General features: G+C 47.2%; 1 protein-coding gene across 2 annotated transcripts in view; it reads left to right on the forward strand.

The window, feature by feature from the left end:
* Positions 1-18,211, forward strand: part of Tmprss2 (transmembrane serine protease 2) — a 34,040-nt gene extending 15,829 nt beyond the window's left edge. The window contains exons 4-14 of one of the 2 annotated variants that reach the window (XM_057764974.1): positions 1,887-1,973; positions 2,621-2,755; positions 4,957-5,083; positions 7,109-7,219; positions 11,427-11,470; positions 12,872-13,040; positions 13,703-13,878; positions 15,368-15,463; positions 16,135-16,277; positions 16,716-16,868; positions 18,053-18,211. In XM_057764974.1, the coding sequence (XP_057620957.1) occupies positions 1,887-1,973; positions 2,621-2,755; positions 4,957-5,083; positions 7,109-7,219; positions 11,427-11,470; positions 12,872-13,040; positions 13,703-13,878; positions 15,368-15,463; positions 16,135-16,277; positions 16,716-16,868; positions 18,053-18,064 (1,253 nt within the window). In that variant the 3' untranslated portion in view covers positions 18,065-18,211. The remainder of the gene's footprint in view (positions 1-1,886; positions 1,974-2,620; positions 2,756-4,956; positions 5,084-7,108; positions 7,220-11,426; positions 11,471-12,871; positions 13,041-13,702; positions 13,879-15,367; positions 15,464-16,134; positions 16,278-16,715; positions 16,869-18,052) is intronic. The other variant, XM_057764975.1, reaches the window with a different exon arrangement.
* The last annotated feature ends 4,104 nt before the right edge of the window (positions 18,212-22,315 follow it).

Consider the following 22,315-nt stretch of genomic DNA (forward strand, 5'->3'; position numbering starts at 1 on the left):
CTTGATCAGGGGTAGAAATGTGTAGTGCAATATGATAAATATACCCTAAAATTGCATCAATATACAAAATATCTTAAGCAGAGGTAGAAGCATGCATACATACAATATGACAAAATAACTTTGCATAGGTGAACAAATATTGTAATCAGAAATAGGAACATATTAATATAAGAAATATAATTTGAATTTGTATCAATATAGGAATCTATGCCAATGTAAATAATGTAAATTGTCTATAAATTCTAGCTCTCATGTAATAATCTAATCTACCTATTATACCATCCCATCCAATCCCTCCTTTTTTTCTTTATCAAATGAGATCCCTAAGCTTACTTCATTTCCATCCCCAACCCTGCACCACTTATAACAAACCCCTAATAGATGTCCCTAATCCTGAGGACAAACTTTGTTGGGAAAAGGGACATTGTTTTCTAGAATTACTTCCAGTTGTCATGAAAGTGATGTTATTTCTATGGGATCCTGTAAAAACTAAAAATGATGGTTAACTTTCAAGATTACTGTCTGGTATAATTGCAAATAGTCTCTGAGAAGTCGGTAGGGGTTTTCTGAAGTTCTTATTTGAAGTTCTGGCCAGAACATTTTGTAAGAAGGTGCACCATCTCAGCTAGCCAAGTTGGAATCTTCTTGAGCAGTTTGTAACCCAAAACTGATCTTAAGATGGTACTATCAGTGGGAATGCAAACTTGTGCAACCACTATGGAAAGCAGTGTGGCGGTTTCTCAGGAAATTTGGTATCAACCTACTCCAGGACCCAGCAATACCACTCTTGGGAATATACCCAAGAGATGCCCTATCATACAACAAAAGTATATGCTCAACTATGTTTTGTAATAGCCAGAACCTGAAAACAACCTAGATGCCTTCAATGGAAGAATAGATGCAGAAAGTATGGAATATATACATATTAGAGTACTACTCAGCAGTAAAAAACAATGACTTCTTGAATTTTGCATGCAAATGGATGGAAATAGAAAACACTATCCTGAGTGAGGTAAGCCAGACCCAAAAAGAGGAACATGGGATGTACTCACTCATAATGGGTTTCTAGCCATAAATAAAGGACATTGAGCCTATAATTCGTGATCCTAGAGAAGCTAAATAAGAAGGTGAACCCAAAGAAAAACATATAGTTATCCTCCTGGATATTAACCTTCATCAGGCAATGAAAGGAGACAGAGACAGAAACCCACATTGGAGCACCGGACTGAAATCCCAAGGCCCAAATGAGGAGCAGAAGAAGAGAGAGCACGAGCAAGGAACTCAGGACCGCGAGGGGTGCACCCACACACTGAGACAATGGGGATGTTCTATTGGGAACTCACCAAGGCCAGCTGGACTGGGTCTAAAAAAGCATGGGATAAAACCGGACTCGCTGAACATAGCGGTCAATGAGGGCTGCTGAGAAGTCAAGAACAATGGCACTGGGTTTTGATCCTACTGCACGTACTGACTTTGTGGGAGCCTAGGCTGTTTAGATGCTCACCTTACTAAACCTGGAAGGAGGTGGGAGATCCTTGGACTTCCCGCAAGGCAGGGAACCCTGACTGCTCTTCGGGCTGCTGAGGGAGGGGGAGTTGATTGGGGGAGGGGGAAGGAAATGGGAGGTGGTAGCGGGGAGGAGGCAGAAATCCATAATAAATAAATAAATAAAAGATGGTACTATCAACATGATGACATAATATCAACCAGGTGGAATTGTTGTTGTGGGGCCCAATCTTCTTTCTGGAAACTTCAAAGATTACTGCAGGAAAATTTATTGTTCATTGTGCAGTAACTCTGTGGGATACTGAGGAGTATGGATACTTGATGCATGGTGGAAGGACGTCTTCTCACAGCATTGACCTGAGCTTCCCTCTCTTCTGCAGAAACCAAGAAGTCGCTGTGTGTTGCCCTTGCCCTGGGCACTGTCCTTATGGGTGCTGCTGTAGCTGTTGTCTTGCTTTGGAGGTTCTGTAAGTTTCGGGCTGGGTGCTGCCACTGTGTGCATGAGCTGTGACTGTGACCCTGCTTCCCAGGCTGAAGGGGTCACCTGATGCCTCCCAATTGGGTTTTTTCCTTCTGGACAAGGCTGCCCTTTCCTCCATGTACCCATGAATCTGTGCTTTGCTTCCAGTAACCTGTAGCTTGGGAAATCCTAAACTAGTTCTCCCATCCAAGTACCAATCACGCTGTACCCTGCTGACCACGGAGAGCGAATGAAATGGGGCATGTTTAAGGAGGCATAGCCATAGCCTGACCCTTGTATATCACTGCACAACTGTGGTATCCTTGGCTGCCAGTCCCCTTCCTATGCCACATCTTGCAACTGAAGCCTTTTTAAGTGGCCTGGAGTGATGCAGACTCATGTGCACCTGGTGGACCCCTGAAGCCCACGAGATGACAAACAGGAGGAAGCGTGAGGGCTCCCCTTACCCAAGCACCCATCTCTGCAGAAGGCAGTGCCCAGTACTAGCTCCATGTGTGTGTAGGTGGCAATGATATATCCCTTTCTTCTGAGGAGGCAGTTTCTTCTATTCACTGGGCTTGAGGGTGGATGGCAAGCTTTTTATGGGCTCTACAGTTTCTTGGATGCTCAGCCTCCCGCCCTTTCTTCCTTCAGTGCCAGAGGATAGCAAGTGCTCTACAGCTGAGAAGGAGTGTGGGTCTTCGGGTACCTGCATCAGCTCTTCTCTCTGGTGCGACGGGATCTCACACTGCCCCAATGAGGAAGATGAGAACCGGTGTGGTGAGTTTGGTGAGGAAGCACTGGGCTTGGTGTGTCCGCCATATAGCAGCAGCTGGGGGACAGCCAAGCAGGGTTCTGTTCAGCCCACTGGTATGCCTTAGCACCCTACACAAAGAACTGTGTTCCTGGCCCTGAAACATACAGAGTGATGGGGAGGTGACAAAGTCAGAAAGGACTCAGTCAGGATGGCAGTTCAAGCAAGCAGGCTGTTGAAAATATAAGGTTGGCATGCGCTATGTATTCATTATGCATATATGAACAATCCCCAGCACCACACACACACACACACACACAACTACAGTGTTTCCACCTGTTTACCATACCTCCTCAGATGATTGCTTTGAGATTTCTTTGCAAAGATGTCATTTCATTTTTCATGGGAGTCTGAGCGCAACTCCCTTGTCCACAGGGCTCATGGCTGAGTCACCCACCTGTGTTGACATGATGCTATGATTAGTCACTTCCTAGTGGTCAATACCATCTAGTACCCAGGATGCAATGCTTAGGTTGTGAGTGGACAGGTAGGATGCCTTCTTAGGATCTGAGCTGCTGGGAAGACATTTCTGTGTTCAAGATTTGGGTTTGTACAGTTTTCAGAGTTTACATATGGAAGGGGCAAATGACCTGGCATGATATATGTCCTGTATAGATGGGAATAGCTTACTTTCATGCTTTTAAATGTAATGTGTTTAAGAATATGCATGGAGCATTCCCAAGAGTAGGGTATGTGTGAGCATGCACTTGCCCAAGTATCAGAACCCACCAGTTCCTGTTTCATTTCTTTGAGTCTTTCTCAAAGCTGTCAGGAAAAAAAAAACCCTGAAGAACTGTGATATGACTGTGGTCAACAGCCCAGTGGTAAGTGTTTGAGGGTCATTGGCAGCTAATCCCTAAGTGTTCTCACCACAGACGAGAGAAAGAACCTAGTACGAAGGAGGGAGGTGAGCACACACAATTGTTAGTGGCGATGTTTCATGATGGACACCATAAACATATACATTCACTTATTATTTATAGCTCTGAAAGACTTAGGAAAAAATACTAACACTTTAAAAAAATCTTCCTGGGACCTGTTTCTATCATGTTGCCTCCCTCTTGTTCCTTATCAGTGTTGGAGAACAGACGGGAGGGAAGACAGCACTGTCCCTACCCCACCATGTGGGCAGTTCCATCACTAACTGTGGAAGCATATAGTCTGAGCTACATTTAAACACTTTAATTTTGAACACACTTGTAGACATGCAGACAAAGGCCACTCTGCCTCCAGCAATCACCCAGGCATTAACACACAGCGATCACTGGATCTCTTCCCTGAGAGCCAGAGCCACGGATTTGTGTTGAATTTTATCTTTCCCTGGTGTGACCTTATGGGTTTGACAAAGACTCAGCAGTGACTGTGTATCTACATCCAGATGCCCTGCCCTAAACATCCTGTGCCCTGCACATTCCTCTGCCTGCGGTGTCTCCTCTCAGCCTCAGATCTTTGACTACCTCCATAGCTTAGTTTTCCCAGAATGTTCTGGAGTGTGTGTTCTGGAAGTTGCATACTTTTCAGATTGGCTTCATTCTTTTTGCACTATGTGGTTGGGATTTTCACGGCTTTGTGGTTTCCCTTGGGTAATGAGTGACATCCTATTGCCTAGCTTGTAGCAATGCGCGTATGCCACCTAAGTGTAATGTCACAGAAGGCAGGAACAAGAGGGTGTCAGATCTGGAACTACAGTTACAGGCTGTTCTGAGCTGACCAACATGGGTGCTGAACTTGGGTTCTCTACAAGAGCACTATGTGCTCTTAGTGGCCAAGTCATCTCTCCAGGCCTTGGGTTTTCTAGTCTGGACTTCTCATATGCTTGGAGTTGCCCGATCTGTTGGCTGCTGTGACTTCCTTTCACTTTGTGTCATGCCTCTAAGACCCATTTGTGTGTGGCTTCTGTTAGGGCTTCATTCCCACTGACAGCTGAATGACTTTCCACCATCTTGCTTGGCTGTGACATCCAAAGACGGTCACTGACGGGCTGTGGGCCATTCCTATTTAAAATTCTTTTAAAATGATTTCTATCAGGGAAGCAAGGATTCACGGTCCTGTATGCACAACCATGGCCTTAAGAAGAAGCTGTGAGTGTGTGCATGGACAGTGTGGGGCTAGGGCAGCGTCTGGAAGATGTGGATTGAGAGTCAAGAACTTATGAGCTCTTTTTCTCCCTGAGCAGTTCGCCTCTATGGACCCAGCTTCACCCTCCAGGTTTACTCATCTCAGAGGAAAGCCTGGTATCCCGTGTGTCAGGATGACTGGAATGAGAGCTATGGGAGAGCAGCCTGTAAAGAAATGGGCTACAAGTGAGTATGGTGCCCTCAGGAGAGACATAGCGCCATCATGACAGCACTGGCAGCAGGCAGACTATTTCTCCAACTCTGTATGTGCCAGGCACTGGATGCTGTAGACACTCGTTACCCTCCAAAAGTCGATCCTACAACCAAGGGCAACCTCAGCCTAGGCTCACTGCCACCTGTCCTGCGATCTTTCCTGGCTACTGGGAATGCCCATGTAGTGTTGGGGTGCCAGGACAAGGGACATTAGACAAAGGCAATGGTCACTTTCTGTCCCTGGAACCTTTCAGATGAGCTGAGTCTTTGCTCTGTTCACTATAGGCAGGAGCCACTGAAGGCTCTGGGTGTGGAAGAGACCTGAGCAGAACCACACTTAAGAATTCTTTTCTGCCAAGTGGTAATGGTTGCGCAACTTTAATCCCAGCACTCAGGAGGCAGAGACAGTTAGATCTCTGAGACTGAGGCCAGCCTGGTCTATAAGAGTGAGCTCTAGGACAGCAAGGGCTAGAACACTGAGAAACGCTGTCTCAAATAACCAAAAAAGAAAGAATTCATTTCTGGTGCAGCAACCAGGGTTGAGAAGGAATAACTCCCTCCATCCCTTCCCGGCCAGGGACTCCAGCATTGCCCAGCTTCTTCTGCTATAACAAAACACTTGAGGCTTGGTACTTTGTAAGGGATGGGGGTTTATTTTAACCCACTATTCCGGAGGAAATCAAAGATCATGTGTCGGCTTCTGATGAAGGCCTTGTACTGTTTCACCTCATGGTAGAAAAGAGCCGATGAGCACATGTAGGGCGGGTATTGAGGGGACCGGATCTGCTGTAACTAACAACTTGCTCTGGAGAGGCTTAAATCAACCCCTTAGAAAGGTATTGATCCCTTTATAAGAGAGGAGTTGCTGTGACACAAGGTTACTTAAAGTTCCTATTGCCTCTCAACGCTGCTATATCGGAGCCCTCTCAGTGTGGAGCCGGAGCAGGTAAACCACATCCAAACTACAGCTCTCACGAAGCCTGGCAAGCCTCAGGCCTGGGAAGAGAGTTAAGATTTTAATGGGGATTTCTCTTCCATGGGGCAGTTGTGAGATCCTATACATAGTAGGGCATTCTATTTGCCAGTTCTCAAAGGTGAATTGCTATTTGAAATGAAAAGCTGACATCTCGGCTAACGAGACACTTCAAAATGCCACCATATGGGGCTGGGGAGACGGCTCAGTGGGTAAAGTGCTCACCACAAAAGCATGTGGACCTCAGGTTGATCCCCAGCACCCACATAACTGTAATCTCAGTGATGGAGAGGCAGAGATGGGAGGATCTCTGGGTCTTACTGGCCAGCCAGCCTCGCTGAATTGATGATATCCAGGTCCTATAGGAGAGTCAAGTTCAAAACCCAAGAGGAGAAGAGGCCAGAAAGCTGATTCAGCAGTTAAGAGCACTCACTCCCCTTCCAGAGTCTGAGTTCAGTCCCCAGCACCCACATAGGGGCTCACAACCGTCTGTAACTCCAGTTCCAGGGGATCCAGTGCCCTCACCTGGCCTCTGAGAGCACTAGGCTTATGTTTGATGCATAGGAATACATGCAGGCAGACACACATAATAATAATAGATAATAAACATAAGGTGGAGAGCAGTTGAGGGAGATGCTCAGGGTTGACTCTGACATATCATCTTGTGTACACAGAAACACCTCCAGGTCCAGAACCAGTGGAGATTTTATAACAAGGCAAACTAACAACTGTACATTTATTAGACAGTGTGTAATTAGGCATCCTTAGCAGCCTATTGTCCTAGCTAACTCTGTGTCTGAAACACAGTTGGTGGAAGACTCTGACTTTACAAGTCAAGGTTTCTGGAGTTCACACAATGGCTTTCACACAGCATGGATGAATCTAAACTTAGGTTTTGTTTTCTAGAGCATACAGGTGTTCCTTCTTGTAGCCATGATCCCAGGGTGGCTTTGTGATATGGGGTATACTCTGTGAGCTCATATGCTTAAAACGTCATTTTCAGTAAGATTTTCTGTCATCTCCAGGAACAATTTTTATCGTAGTGAAGGAATACAAGACATGGGCGGGACAAGAAGCTTTATGAAGCTGAACATAAGCGCGGGCAACATCGACCTTTATAAAAAGCTCTACTACAGGTACGGAGGGCTCCTTTGATTTGCAGAATTTGAGAAGGAAGAGGAGATCCCACAGATGCTGCCGTTCTGAGTTGATTTCTATAGAGTGTATTCTGGGTGGTGGTGGTGGATAAACTTCACACTGGTAGAGTTAGAGACAGGACCTGCACAGCAACCTTGGCTTCATTCTAGCAACTATCTGGGACTTACATGCCATTTTTCCATATTGGTTTTGATCTCTACTGTCTACCGGACTTTTGTGGTTATTTGTTTGTTTTTTATTCTCCAGGCACTGGGAGAGGAGGTATGTCTACTGTGCAGGGTTTATGTTAGTTAGCTTTTTGTTCCTTTGTAGAGAAAAGGGTTTTATTTTTGTTTTTGTTGACTCATGCTTTTAGAGATTCAAGTCACTTATAGTGTGACATGACTGTAGCAGGGTCCCAGGGTCACATCTCACCATGGAAGCAACACTAAGTAAGCTCTGTATGGCCTCCTTCTTTCTCCTTATGAGGCCACCAGGATTCTATCACAGAGACTCCTCCATCCAATGACAATTTCATATCACAGTTGCATCAAGTCTCTGCTCTTTCAGTACCCAGAACATAGACTCTGGGACTTATTTCTGGCATCAGCTCAGAGAGAAGAACTGTATGGCACTTTGGACACTAGGAGTCCAAGAGAGTTTCTGGCCCTTGACTTCAGCCCATGGCTGGCAGTGAGAGTATGACATGGGGTGATGTTCTGGGCCCTGGTGCAAGTTTCTAGTTCAATAAACATTTGTTGTACCGAAGCCACAGATCATGGGGCTAATGGCTGAGCTGCTGAGAGTTTGGAGGGGGATGCAGACAGCCGTCATTTGTGTATATGTTTACAGGGTCATTGCTCTCCTCCAGGTGCTTTTGATGTTGTGCAGAGACTTCCCAGGGTCTCATTGCTCATCTCTAGGCGGCTCAGGTGCTTTTAGGGCCATCTGTCAGGAACTACATGTCAGGGCTGGAGAACCAATCACTCACTCTACCTCTACTGAGTTGCTTGCCTTCCTGGTGACTACCAGTCAGGATGCCCTGCCTTAGGCTGGCTGTCCCTGAGAATGTAGCAGGGCTGACCAGGCTGGAGAGCAGTGTCTGACCAGGTGTACCATCCAGACAGCAGGGCTTAGCATAGGCAGCAGGGGTTTTATGTGAATTGAATGGCTCTTTGTCTTCTACAAATACTCTGACCTAGGATTTTACCTATCTGGCAAGTGCAGAAGGGAGGAGAGAGGAGGTATAAGCTGCTGTTGCAGAAGGGAGCATAGCAGGGAGGGGTAAACTCAGCTCACCATCCTAGGTGAGGGCCTTTACACTTCTAGAGCTGTCTGGAAGGAAAGCTATTGTCTAGTATTGGGTTCTTTAAATTGTGACTCCTTTACACCTGAGAAAATTTTATGTGACCCAGGTATATAGGACTGTTGGCCAGGGTTTATTGTTTTTTACTCTTTTTCTGACCACATGAGTCTTTAGTGCTAAGTGATGTGGCTTGGATTAAACAATGACTTTGATGGCTGGATCCAGACTATTTTTTAGTTTTTTTTTCTGAAAGTGTAGCCTCATGGCAGAGGTACTGGTCAGAGCCATGTTTATTGCCACAACTCTATGGCGTTTCAAGGTCCCTGACACCACCAAAAAGTATGCAATCAGCTTTTCATCAGCACCATTTAAGTGTTTCATAGCAGGATCTCTTAAAAGAGCTGCAAGGTTTTGCAGCTAAAAGCTGTGTCTGGAAGCCTCTCTTAAATGAGAGCACTTGCCTCTAGCAAGCAGAGCCCACCCAAGAAAGTGCTGCTATCAAGAAGTTGTACTCTATTCTTTTCTATCTAGACTAACTTGCCAAATTCTCTCAGGCTTTTAAGAGGATTTGGTCAGCCCCATGTTGGCACACCATTTCTTAACCAAGATTTCTGTCTCACCAGGTCCCACAGCCGTTTAGTCCCAAAGAAATCACACAGAGGTCTACATTAATTATAAACTGATTGGCCTAGTAGCTCAGGCTTCTTATTAACTCTTATAACTTATATTAGCCCATAATTCTTGTCTGTGTTAGCCATGTGGTTTTTGGTACCTTTTTCAGCGAGGCAGTCACATCTTGCTTTCTCTGTGTCTGAGTGACAACTGCAGACTATTTCCTCTTCCCCGAATATTCTTGCTGTCCACCTCTACTTCCTGCCTGGCTACTGGCCAATCAGCATTTATTTAAAATACAAGTGACAGGGTACACAAGTCCCACAGCATAGCACTATAAGATAGATAAACAAATCAAATGTTTATTGATAACAAATCATAAATAAATCTGTCTTCAAGCACTATTAATGTATATACATATGATTTTGCTACTATTACAGATTAAAACAAATTTGCATACAAATGAAATGAATAAGTTTGTGTAGCACAATATAACCTAAAAAATGTGAATTTACATACACAGGAGTAATGGTAGGAAAATACCAAGAGTTCTGCATTCTGTAATTAAACTTGTATATTTTATACACAGAAATGGGGCATTGCAGTAACATTCTACAGCTCCTTACACACACAAGTCTAGAACCTGCAGAGAGGCATTTGCAGGGGCATTCGGTGGTGCATATGGCCTGACTGTGTTTATGTACAAAGTGCCCGTGGTGTGTGTTCAGAGTCAAGGCTTCAATGAAGTCACTGGATGCAGAAATGCCCTCTTTCCAATGTTCCCTTCTTGAGGCTCCCTACTTAGTACCCTAGTGGGAGCACAAATTAGCCAGGGCAGGTGATGGCAGCTCTTTATTTGGGAGTTTGGAAAGGTTCCCCATTCAGTGTGTGCTTGGGTGACAGTGGAGTGGGCTTATACATGAGAGACTTTATCTGTCCAAGTGGCCCTAATGGGACATTATGTTTGGGAAATCAGCTGTCTCCTCAGAACCACAGCTGGCTCAGGGCATCAGGACATCAGGACTGTGTCCTGTTTGGTGCACCAGGGACAGTGTCTAAGACGGAATGCACTGATTCTTTCTCATACAGAGCACGGGAAGTTTGGCTTCCAACTGAGCGCTGCTTTTTTTTTATTTGTTTTGTTTTAGTCACTGGCAAAGTGTTGATTTTGTTGTCATCTGTGGTTTGCGTGTAAAGCCGTCCAGGGAAGTCGGAAGTTTCCAGACCACTCTCTGATGACATTAGTTGGTGCCTGCTCATTCATTGGTAGCAGCGTCTTGCTATGTAGCCAAGGCTAGCTTTGGATTGGTGGTCTTCCTGCCTCAGACTCTTGGGCACTGAAATTTTAAATGTTTTGTCCTGATACCCAGACTAGAGGATGATTTTAAATTATACGAGGACAGAAGTAAAAGCTGATGCAACTGCGCCCTCACCCCCAAGCCACTGTCCTAGAGGTTTCATGGGTCATTCTTGCACTGAGATGTTGTGGTCAGGAAGAATTTCAGAGTTCATTCAGATCTTTAAAATACTCCTATGTGGGACAGTTTGGGGTTAGGACTCAAATGTAAGGAACAGAGTTGATTCATTTCATGTGTTCCTTTATTTAAATTATCTAGTCTATTTATGTGGGGGTACTGCTATGACACACATGTGGAGGTCAGAGGAATCAGTTTTCTCCATGTGGATTTCAGGGATTGAACTCAGAGTGTCAGACTTGGAGGCAAGTACCCTCACCAGCTGAGCCATCTCGCAGGCCCTTAGCATGACTATGGTTTGGGGCTGTGACCCTTTGCATATGATTAGGTATAAAATTTCCACTTATATTGTGTTGGGAATCCAAAGTTTTAAGATTTTGGCACATTGCAGACCAGGGACCAACTTGAATTGTTGTTGTTATTAGTTGTTGCTGGTTTTGGAGACAGGATTTCTCTGTGTAACCTTGACTGTCCTAGAACTCATTCTGTCGACCAGGCTGACCCTTGAACACAGAGATCTTCCTGTCTCTGCCTTCCAAGTGCTGGGATTAAAGGTGTGCACCACCATGCCTGTCTTTGAATTGTAATCTTATTCTACCTGTTGGGAAAAGGCAGAGGGAGAGTTAGCATCATGCCCAAAAGTGGATAGCTGGGATCTGAGCATGGTACTTTGACTGTATCCATTCTTTGCCACTATCCCCATGTAGATCTAGTCACAGAAGTAGGGTCATTAGTGGTAGACAGGAGGCAACACTAGGAGAAGACCTCAGTGTCTCATTCCTGGGTGTGGTAACCAGAGTCCTTTCTTTCCAGTGATTCCTGTTCATCCCGCATGGTGGTTTCTTTGCAATGTATACGTGAGTACTTCCCAACAGCACTTCTCTGTACTTCTGAGTAGGAGCCAGTCTTTGGCTTTAGGACAATATTCCTGGGTCTTGGGATATGGCGAGGGGAGGCTCCAGATATGCCTGGAGCCCTCTTGCTTACACTCGGATCTCTGTTTTGGAATTTTGCTACGTTGTGGTGTCTATGAGGACAGGTGATGACTGGACTCTGGCAGGCCTTGTGAGTGGGGAGCCCTGATGGCTCCTTCTCCATGAAGTGGAGGGATGGACTGTTTGTGATCCTGGAGCCTTTGCAGCAGTGACCTGGCCTAGGGCAAAGCCAGGGCAGTATCATTTATTCTTGCCCTGGGGCACACAGCTTCTGGGATTCCTAAGGAGAAAAACTGACACCAAGGATACCCTTCTACCTTTCCTCGATAGCTCGTATGGTAGCTAATTATCCCCCTGCCCCCCATGTTTGTCAGCTACCCATGAACCCCACACTGGGTAACTATGGATAGCTAGCCTAGGCCTGGGACTTGAAGCTCACCTTTCAGCAAAGGAGTCTCCATAAGGTCCCCAGTCGGTGTTGTACATCAGGTGCCTCACAGGTGCGCCCAGTAACTCACAGCGAGGTTCAGGTGGCACTTAGAGGGTGTGTCCAGAAGCCCTGCCCCACACTGTGCTGAGATGTACCAGGTCTGCTCAGATGGCACCCTATAGCAGCCACTGGCATGGGGCCCTTCCAGGACATCAGGTGGTCTCCAACGTCCACTTCTCATATTGCCTTGATTTCTCTGTTGAGCACTCGCCCCACACCTGTGTGTTCTAGAGTTGGCCCCTGCCCCGCACCCTCCACCCCTGCTTCAGGCCAGCAGGGCTGCTAACTCTGGGGTAGACTTCCTCTCTCAGTCAACTGGTCAGCAAATAGCCTGTTTCTTACTTCTTGAGAGGTGCTCAGCCTTCATTCACCCCATTACCCCCTCACATGACCTCACCTCCTCTCATCTCCCCATTTTAGCACAGGCTGAAGCCCTCACTCATCTCCTCACTGACTCCTGGCCTCGTCTTCCACCCTTTTCTTTGCCCAGAAGTCCTGGGAGGACCCTGACTGTATCGGTCTCCCCGAGGAGCCTGTTACCCAGGACCTTCCCAATCATGCCTATCAGAGATCTGGTGGAACTGAGTACCTATAAGGATTAGCCTGTGCTCCAACCACGAAATGAGTGGCCCCTTGGATCTTTCCCACCCTGCTTGCTTATTCAGACTCCTAAAAATAGGGAAAGAGAGGCAGAGACAGCCACCTTCCATCAGCCCCGTTGCCTGGGGAAGCCAAAGAAAGGCAGCTGAGTTGAGTACGTATGATTGATTGGCTGTATGCTGTCCCTGGTGTCTCCTGTTGACTAACACCTAGCATGTGCTTGTCACCCTCAGAGTGTGGGATCCGCTCAGTGAGTCGCCAGAGCAGGATTGTGGGTGGATCGAATGCCTCACCAGGAGACTGGCCCTGGCAGGTCAGCCTGCACGTCCAAGACACCCATGTCTGTGGGGGCTCCATCATCACCCCTGACTGGATTGTGACAGCCGCTCACTGTGTGGAAGAGTATGTTTATATTCTATGAGGCCTGGGATGGCAGGGTGGAGTCACATGGCCAAGACTCCTGGGTTTGGAGTGTGGCTCTGCCACCAGGGGACCCACAACAAGCTGTATGACAGCTGCTATGTGTGTATAATGGGGTGAGTGCTGCTGGGGGGAACATATGCCCTGCAGGTGTACAGTCTCATCCACCCATTAGACAAACGTGCATGTGGTCTCTCCTGCTGCTGCATCCCAGCCTAGGATAGGGATGCTCACAGTTAGGGAACAGCCATCTCTTCCTTTTAAATCCCAGATTCTGAGGTCCCTCTAAAATCCCAAAGAAAATCCCAGATGCAAGGAAGAGAGTGACCGGTATCGGACTCCAAGCATGTCCATCAGTAGACACGTAGTAAGCACCCGCAGTGTGTCAGTAAGTGCTCTGGCATATAGAGATTCGTGAGACAGTCTTGTCAGAAATGTGATTTTAAGTCTCACAGAGACCTGTTCAGCAGCAGGGAGCTATAGGAGGTGGGAGGAAAGTGGGGAGCACCCTGCCACACCGTTGTACTCTGTGGCTTGGGGTACTCATCTCACTCCAGACCTCAGCTTATGTGTTTTAAAGATGCGGAGGGAGCACCTCATATCTGTGGTCCTGAGTTTCCGTATGCTGTTCCCCTGTCTCCCAGACCCCTCAACAAACCGAGGTACTGGACAGCTTTCGCGGGGATTTTGAATCAGTATAACATGTACTACGAAAAAAGACACCAAGTAGCAAAAGTGATTTCCCATCCAAGTTACGACTCCAAGACCAAAAATAACGACATCGCTCTCATGAAACTTCAGACGCCTCTGACTTTTAATGGTATGTGAGGCTCATTCCACTAGAGGGCAGCAACACCCTCTAGTTGTTTGGGTCAGAGCCAGTTTCAAACACTGCTTACTGTCCCTATGGGACAACATTCTCTCCTGCTGAGGCCATTATCTGGCTGATAATTTGTGAAGATCTGCTTTAAAAATGTTAATTATTTTTTTAACTCTTATGTGATGGGTGTTTGACCTGCATGTATGTCTGTGCACCACTTGTGTGCCTGAAGCCCACAGAGGTTAGAAGAGGGTGGGTGTCACATTCCCTGGGACAGTTGTGAGCCTCCCATGTGAGTTCTGGAAATCAAACATGGGTCTTCTGAAAGAGCAGCCAGTGCTCCTAACCACTGAGCCATCTCTCCCAAGAAAACTGTTGTTTTTTTTTTTTTCTTTTTTAAACAAATATGTTCTGAAAGCAGGATACTTTAAAAGTGAAATGTAGACCCTTAGTTTTTCTTAAAAAAAAAAAATGTGTTTTCTCACCAATATTTTGTAAACACTTAAGAATCACAGAAATGGAACTAATGTATTTTAAAAAGAACTTTGATAAGTTTGTTCATTAAAAATAGTCTGTAAACTATTTCCTTATTTATTATTTATTTATTCATTCATTCAATCATTCATTTTTGGTTTTTCGAGACAGGCTTTCTCTATGTAGCCCTGGCTGTCCTGAAACTCACTTTGTAGATAAAGCTGGTCTTGAACTCACAGAGATCCATCTGCTTCTGCCTTCCAAATGCTGAGATTAAAGGCATATGTCACCATTGCTAGGGTCTACTTCGTTTTTTTTTTTTTTAAAGCATATACTTTTAGATTCATTCTTTGAGATTTTAACAATGTATACAGTGTATTTTTTGGGGGGGGGCAGTTTCTCATGTAGCTTAAGCTGGTCCTTCTAAGTAGCCGTGTACGGCCTTGAGTTTCTGGTCCTCTTGCTTCCCCTGCCTGAGTGCAGGGATTACATGCATGTGCCACCATGCCTGGTTTTATGAGGTGCTGGGAATGGACCCCAGGGCTTTGTGTACACTAGGCAAGCACTCTTCTAACTGGGCTACATCCCCAGTCTCTTCCTTAGCTTATTACCTCTTTTCTAGTCTATGCAAGAGCATGGGAGTTTCTAGAATCTACAGGTAATGACAGACTTCTCTTCTGAGGTGCTTGTATTCAAGCTGGGGGACCAACTCACACACAAAATAGCAGATTCTAGAGAGATGGTGAGGCTTTGGGGCAAAGCCATCAGCTTCTGAGCAATGGCTGTCGCCAGTCCTTTCCTCCTCTGTCACTCAGAGCCTGTGTGCTGTGTTTTAGAAACAGAGTCAACACTTAATTCTAGATGTAATAGCAAATGACCATAGGAACTGTCAGAAAGCAGGCCTGCCAGGATGGGAACAAGGTTTCATGCAGGGGCATGACATAGGACAGTCAGGGGAGACTCTCACAGAGGCCCTTACACCTGGATAACTCACCCACTATTCTTCTTTAAACAGATGTAGTGAAGCCAGTGTGTCTACCGAACCCAGGCATGATGCTGGATCCAGCCCAGGCGTGCTGGATTTCAGGGTGGGGGGCCATCTATGAGAAAGGTGAGGCTTTGGGCCACCCAGGAGAGGATGCTGATTTCCACAGCGGGACCTGTTCATTTGAATTTCAGTTCTGTTATTCAGTGGCTAATGACTTTGGACAATCTACCCAAGTTATGTGACTCAACTTTTTCCCTGTTTGATTAATAGAAGACATCAGATTAACTCTGCTTAGCACATAGGGAAAGGGCTTGGCATTGTGCTGGACTGAGGGAGTACTTTCTCATTTTTGTGACAAAATACTCGACGAAAGTAACCAAAGGGAAGAAGGGTGTATTGTCCGCAGTTTGGAGATGCAGTCCATACTGAGGGAAAGGCATGGCTTCAGGAACTCGAGGCGTTGGGTCACGTTTATGTAGTCAAGATGCAGAAAGGGAGAGATGAATGCTGAGGCTTAGCCCACATTCTCCTTTTTATTCAGCCTGGAATCCAGCCCATACAATGGTGCCACCCATCTTTAGGGCATTTTCCCTACTTGATTTAGCTGCTCTAGAAACTCCCTCATAGACAGGCTCAGAGGTTTTTCTCCCGTGTGATTCTAGATCCTATCAATCAATGTTAACCATTAGAGGGAGGAGGGAGGACGGAAGAGAGGGATGAGATTGTCTACATAGAACGTGGGCTTCTTGTGGAAGATGTCCACAAGACATGCTGGCTGACACCTCTGTTGTTAGGGAAGACCTCAGACGTGCTGAATGCTGCCAAGGTATTCCTGATCGAGTCCTCCAAATGTAATAATAAATACATATACAACAACCTTATCACACCAGCCATGATCTGTGCCGGCTTCCTGAATGGCACTGTGGACTCTTGCCAGGTAATTTTGAGTTTTTTTTTTCAACCCTGGAGTGTGTAGTTCCCACTGAACCCTGTGAGACATGGGGCCCTTAAGGGGTAAGAGGTACCTCCCTGGGGCACAGGGCCAGTTGGGAGAGCTGTGTGGAAAGATGGTCACTAGCAGCGTTTATGCCTCTGGCAGAAGCCAGTGCTTGGCATTCTATGGTCTCAAGAGATACTTTTGTTTGCACAAGTGTTGGTGTAGTTAAAGTGTGTTCTGCCATGCACTTGGTAACAGCTAGCTGGCCTGGACCAACTTCGTCTCTTGGATTATGTCTCCATGACCATTGCCTCGTGCCGAGGAGACAGACCCACACCCCCTTTCATATCCAGAGACTCTGTCCTCTCTGCGTGGTGTGTGGTGGCCAGGGTGCTGTCGTGTGCCTTTCTCTTCTCAGTAACTTGCTGTGTTCCCCAGGGAGACAGTGGAGGGCCGCTGGTTACTTTGAAGAATGACATCTGGTGGCTGATTGGGGACACGAGTTGGGGCTCTGGCTGTGCCAAGGAGTTAAGACCTGGAGTATACGGGAATGTGACAGTATTTACAGACTGGATCTACCAGCAAATGAAGGTAACATCCTGATTCCTGGGGTATCTATCTCGTTGAGCTCAAGTCACAGGTCTGCAGAATGCACCACGGCAGGAAGCAGACACTTTCATATCCTGAACTGCATGCTCCTGGATCACCTTTCACCCCTCTGTTCCAGAGTTCCCCCCACCCCTCTAGTTGCCCAATCCCTCTAGATCCCTGAGCCTATGGTGCCTGCACAACTCTGGCGGTGGCTGGGGTTAGTGGTGGTGGTGATTGTGTGTGGGGGGCATATCAACCTCACTGTCCTCCCTGCTATTGTTGATGGCAGAGCTGGACTCAGAACCTTCTTGGCTCCCATTCTAGTGAACGGTCAGCAGAGCCAGGCACCCATCCAGCCCTCATCCACTCACATAGTTGGGTGAGGGAATAGTCAGAATGGCACTCTTCCTCAGAGGGGTCTCTTGGGGGAGCTTTAGGGCAGCCTTCATGTTTGGAGGGAGAAGGGTGGCTAGAGATCTCAAGTCCCCAATGTGGGACCAGGGGAGTTTGCACAGCATGGAAGAAGCCAAGAGGTTCCTGTGAGTCGGTCCTCCTGGCTCATTCACACACGGTTAGAGCCCCAGGCCCTTCCATCCCAGAGATCAGAATGATGGTCTCCTTAGAAAAGAACTCATAGGAGGGGTTTCTAGAGAAAGAGAACATCTCCTAGTATCTGCCTGATAAAGAGGGACTGAGACTGGGGCATTGTCATGAGGCCTGACCGTGTCGACACAAGTGAAACCTGGGCTCAGGGTGTCACATCATTCCACGAGAAACCCTCTCCTGGCAGAGGCAGAAGTGGAAACAGAGAAGCCAGACTGTGCTTAGGAGGCACAAAGAGGAGGCTAGAGAGAGGGGAGAATGTAGGGAGCTGACCAGCAGGTATTCTTAAGCCCAAGGCCACTCAGCATGACTTTGAGGAAGGTCAGTGCTGAGTGGGAGGGGACAGCACAGGTAAGAATGGCGGACCCCACATGTGACATCTCTTAGTAGAGCGTGTCCTGAGCCAAGCAAGGCTTCTGGGCAGAGACCCATGCGCTTCCTGCCCCTGTGACCTGAGCTTGACCTGTAGAAGTCTGTGAGGCCTGTGCTCAGACCCTGGGTTTCTCACATCACCACGGGGGAAAAAAGCAGCTTTGTCTGTGTTAGGCAAGTAACCTCATCTCTTCTTTCTGTCTGCACAGGCGAACAGCTAATCCACCCACGTGGCCTTTGTCCCTGACTTCTTTTGTCTTCGATACCCTTCCGCAAGAAAATCCAGGGGCTGATTTTTAACTCCTGTGTACAATGTACCTTTTGAGATGATTCAAAGGGCCTTTCACTTTATTAAACAGTGACTTGTCTGACTGTGCTCCCTGGTCCTGTGCGGGCTCCAGTGCCCCACCCCAGGTCACTTCTGTGACTCCCATCCAGAAGGGATCCTGCTGGGCTTGGGCACAAAGGGCCAGATGCCAAGGAGGGTGGCACCGTCATGCTAGGCCTCCTTTTTGGTTTATTCTCAGACCTCTTTTGGATGAGCAAGGATTGTGATCTCTGAGTAGCCTGATGGCCCGAGAAAGAGTAGGGAGGCCAGACAGGGCCCTGGGCCCTGGGACAGACACCTTAAAAGAGAACTACCTGTAGCCTGTGCCCTGCCTCTGCTGTGCAGTTTGGGCTGGTCGTAATATATCGATTTCATTAGCAGCCAGAGTGAACACAGCTCGGAGCAAAGGGCTTGCACTCCTGCATGTTGACATGACAGCCACTTCCAAGGGTGACATAGCCTTCGCCAGGCCGAGAGCCTAGGCAGAGCCTTCAGAGCAAGAAGCTAATGTCAACATGTTCCCCTTGGCCACCTGCCCCTTGGGTGAGTTCCAGATGGTGTTGTTCAGTCTGGTTCTTGTCTCTCCACCACTGTCTTCTCAGCCTCTCAGAGCCTTGGCGACAGGCAAGGCCTGGTACCTGATGGAGCCCATATAGTTCACCTAGACACCCGGAGGATGAGGTCCATCAAAATCAGGGACACATGATTCCACTCACCTTGCTTCTGGGTCATGTTTCTCCTCTTACTACCTCGCTGCTCCTGGAACACTAGCCCAGATAGATGGCTAGAGTTAACCTCCATTTGAACTGTGTGATTGTGCCTCAGACCTCTTCCAGATGGTGAGGTTGTTCTGTAGAATGGGGATGGGACTGGAAGTCCTTAGTGTGGGACAAAGATGAAAAAAAGGAAGTCATTGTCCTGTGTTCTCTTCTGTTCCTGGGTTTTCACCAGGAAGACCATCCCAGAATTATCAAGTATGAAGTATTAGTGTCTTACCTCTGGTGAGGCCTCTGCCTCCTTTCCTCTGCCCAGTTATCCAGAAGGCAGTGGATGGGTCATAACTGGGATTCATCTTTTCTGTGAAGTGACTCCTATCTAGGGGAGGGCCATCTACTCCATGATGGTTCCTCTTTGAGCAACACCCAGGGACTTTCTGGATGCAATGCCATACTAAATGTGTAGGCGCCTTGAAGTGTGAGAACATGTCCCCTCCTCAGCTCTCCCTCTCTGTGCCCTTGGTTGGTTGTTTCCTGCTTTATGTCTGTTCTGAGTTTCCACTGTGAAATATATAAATAAAGTTTATAATTTTTTCCATTATTTATTGGATCTGTGGTTGTGCCCCAAGGGCAGGGCCAGGCTGCAATAGTTTGGGAAGGATGTCAGCGCTGCTGTTGGTTGGGGAGAGATCCTGTCGGAACATCAGCCCGGCCCTGGTTGGATCCTGTGTTTGGACTCTTCCAATGTCTTCCAGTGACTCCTGTAAGATCTTTATCAGCACAGCACCCCCAAAGCCAGACTCCAAGAGCCACCATTACCACCTCTCCTCCCCAGTTCCTTCTCAACCCTCCCTCACAGCCCCTGGGTCCTAGAAAGGAGCAGAGCAGGCACATGGTAAATCCGATTTGTGTCTGCTGTCATATGGAGACCCTTAGCTCTGGAGACACAGCTCCAGGCTCCCACATCCTCAGGCAACCTGACTAAGTCTGAGTTCAGCATCTGTACCGTGACTTCTTCCCAAAACCCCAGATGGTTCATGGTGTCAGAGATGCTGCCTCACACAGTGTTCACTCCTCTGCCCTGAAGTGGAGCCATGGCAGGAGAGTGACGGACGTGGTCTCTCACATAAGAGCTAAAAGCTACTCTGCTTGGGGTTCTTAGTACATGTGTGTTTCTACATTGACACCATTTCTTTCCTCTTCCCTGTTCTTGTCTAACCTCCACCAGGGTCTTATCTCAGGATAGCTGCAAACTCGACATAGCTGAGGATAACTTTGACCTTCTTCTTTCCTCTACCTCCAAAGAGCTAAAATCACAGGCATGCATCATCACACAGCATATCATATGGTACCGGGGATGGAACCCAGAGCTTCCTGGATGTTGGGCAAGCACTCTACCAACCGAGTTGTATCTCTAGCCCTAAACACCATATTTAACATAAACTGTAGGTTCCTCACCATTGAACTCACATCAACCTCATAGCTCAGCCTGCACAACCCCCCCCCCCCACAAACATGTTCCCATCAGATGTCTTGTTGGGCTGAAGATATATCACAGATATGCAACCCTGTGTTGAGGGCTGTGTGGCAGCAAAATTACGATGAAAATGCAAACACACAAAAGTCCAACTTAGGGAACTAAATAGGTGTGAGAAGGATTTGCCCAGTGTATGCTGAACAGCAAGCAAAGCGCCAGCTGCTGGCCTCCGCTGGGGATGCCCATTCGGAGCTGCAGATTTCTGCCTTGAGGTTGCTACTAACCTTTAACAAGAGAAATTCACAAGTCAGACATTAGGGACAGTAAGGAAGGATGCTGGTTTAATGTGTTACCCTGGGTAAAGAAGCTGGGATGTTTGCTTTGTTCAGGTTGGAAAATTTCATAGTTTGGTTTCATTTGTGAATGATGCCAACTTCACCTGAAAGGTTACGGAAAAAACAATGAGAAGAGGGAAACACTCGTGCCGATATTGTTAACTATTATTTTCTGAATGTAAATTAGCCCAGTCTTTCATTAGAGTGAAAATAAACATGGGCAGCTTCTCACAGCTGGGCAAGGAAGCTAAACCCAGCCTCGAAATGATCACTGGTTGGCTGAGTTTGGGGGTGACATCCCTACCCCGAGCTCATGTCCCTGGGTCCCTGATTTCAAAGCTATTTTCCATTCAGGCCAAGGCTGTGATTCCAGAGACATACCTGTGTAACTCTGTCCAATCACAGGACAGAGGGGTGGATATATGGTGTGATGTGGCCCAGTTCACTTGGGTGCAGTGTTTGGCAAGGGCTTTAATTTTTGTAGTTGGAAAGAAGCCTTAGGTCTCCCCTCAGCTGCTAATTCATCCCAAATGCATCAGCCTGCAGTGGCGGTACCTGAGGCACAAGCTGGAACACTGCCTGATTTGAATACAAGAATAGGCTCCCTGGGAGGAGAATAAAGGATCTGATAAGCCAGCCAGCACCCCTGCTGTGTCCCTCTCAGGCTCATCCTCACCTGTTACTGGGACACACACACACACACACACACACACACCAGCTTCCCTCCTTGAGACCAGACTTGGTGTTGGGGGTGTCTGTGTGCTGGTTGGCTAGTGGCAAGTGTCCACTCCACTTGAAGAGGATTTATAGAAAGCAGAAGGCTCTCCTCATTGAGAACATCGTGTCCACAAAGCCTTTGAAACAACGTTCGTGTGGACTCCCATCATACAGCATGGTTGAGCTCCTGCAGCGTGCCATCCCTAGTGTTCTGAAAAACCAAAGCGTTCGACTGTATTCTGTTCTTATCTCCCCTTGCTTTAGTAACCTCCTCACTTTGTAATGGTCACCAAGGCCCTAGTCTTTTTTTTTTTTTTAATGTATACAATATTCTTTCTGTGTGTATGCCTGAAGGCCAGAAGAGGGCACCAGGCCTCATTACAGATGGTTGTGAGCCACCATGTGGTTGCTGGGAATTGAACTCAGGACCTTTGGAAGATCAGGCAATGCTCTTAACCGCTGAGCCATCTCTCTAGCCCCCAAGGCCCCAGTCTTTAACATTCACCTTCCTAGAGGGTCCAGGAGAAGATCAACTGCATGTGCCAGCGTCATTGATAGGAGCATGGCTGTCGTCCTGGGGGCACTGACAAGCTTTGGCCTGAGCCTGGCCTCTCCCAGAGCTGGAATCTCATAGAGGTGTCCTAGAGTTCTCATTCTGGGTTCTGATCACAAGGATAGACCCCAGACCCTTGTTCTTTATGGCCCCAAAAGAACATCCTCCTAGCCCTTTGAGAGAGTCACACCCAGCAGGCTACTTCCCTATAAACTCCCTTTGTAGCATAGACTCTTGTCTCCCCTTCACCCTCTCTGTATATCCAGGAAACCAGTGCAGCCAGGCAAAGCCCATCTGATATTTGGATGCCTCTGAGTGTTTCTGATCCATCAGAACCTAATGTCCC

The sequence above is a fragment of the Chionomys nivalis genome, chromosome 3, assembly GCF_950005125.1.
Source record: "Chionomys nivalis chromosome 3, mChiNiv1.1, whole genome shotgun sequence".
Classification (NCBI taxonomy): Eukaryota; Metazoa; Chordata; class Mammalia; order Rodentia; family Cricetidae; genus Chionomys; species Chionomys nivalis.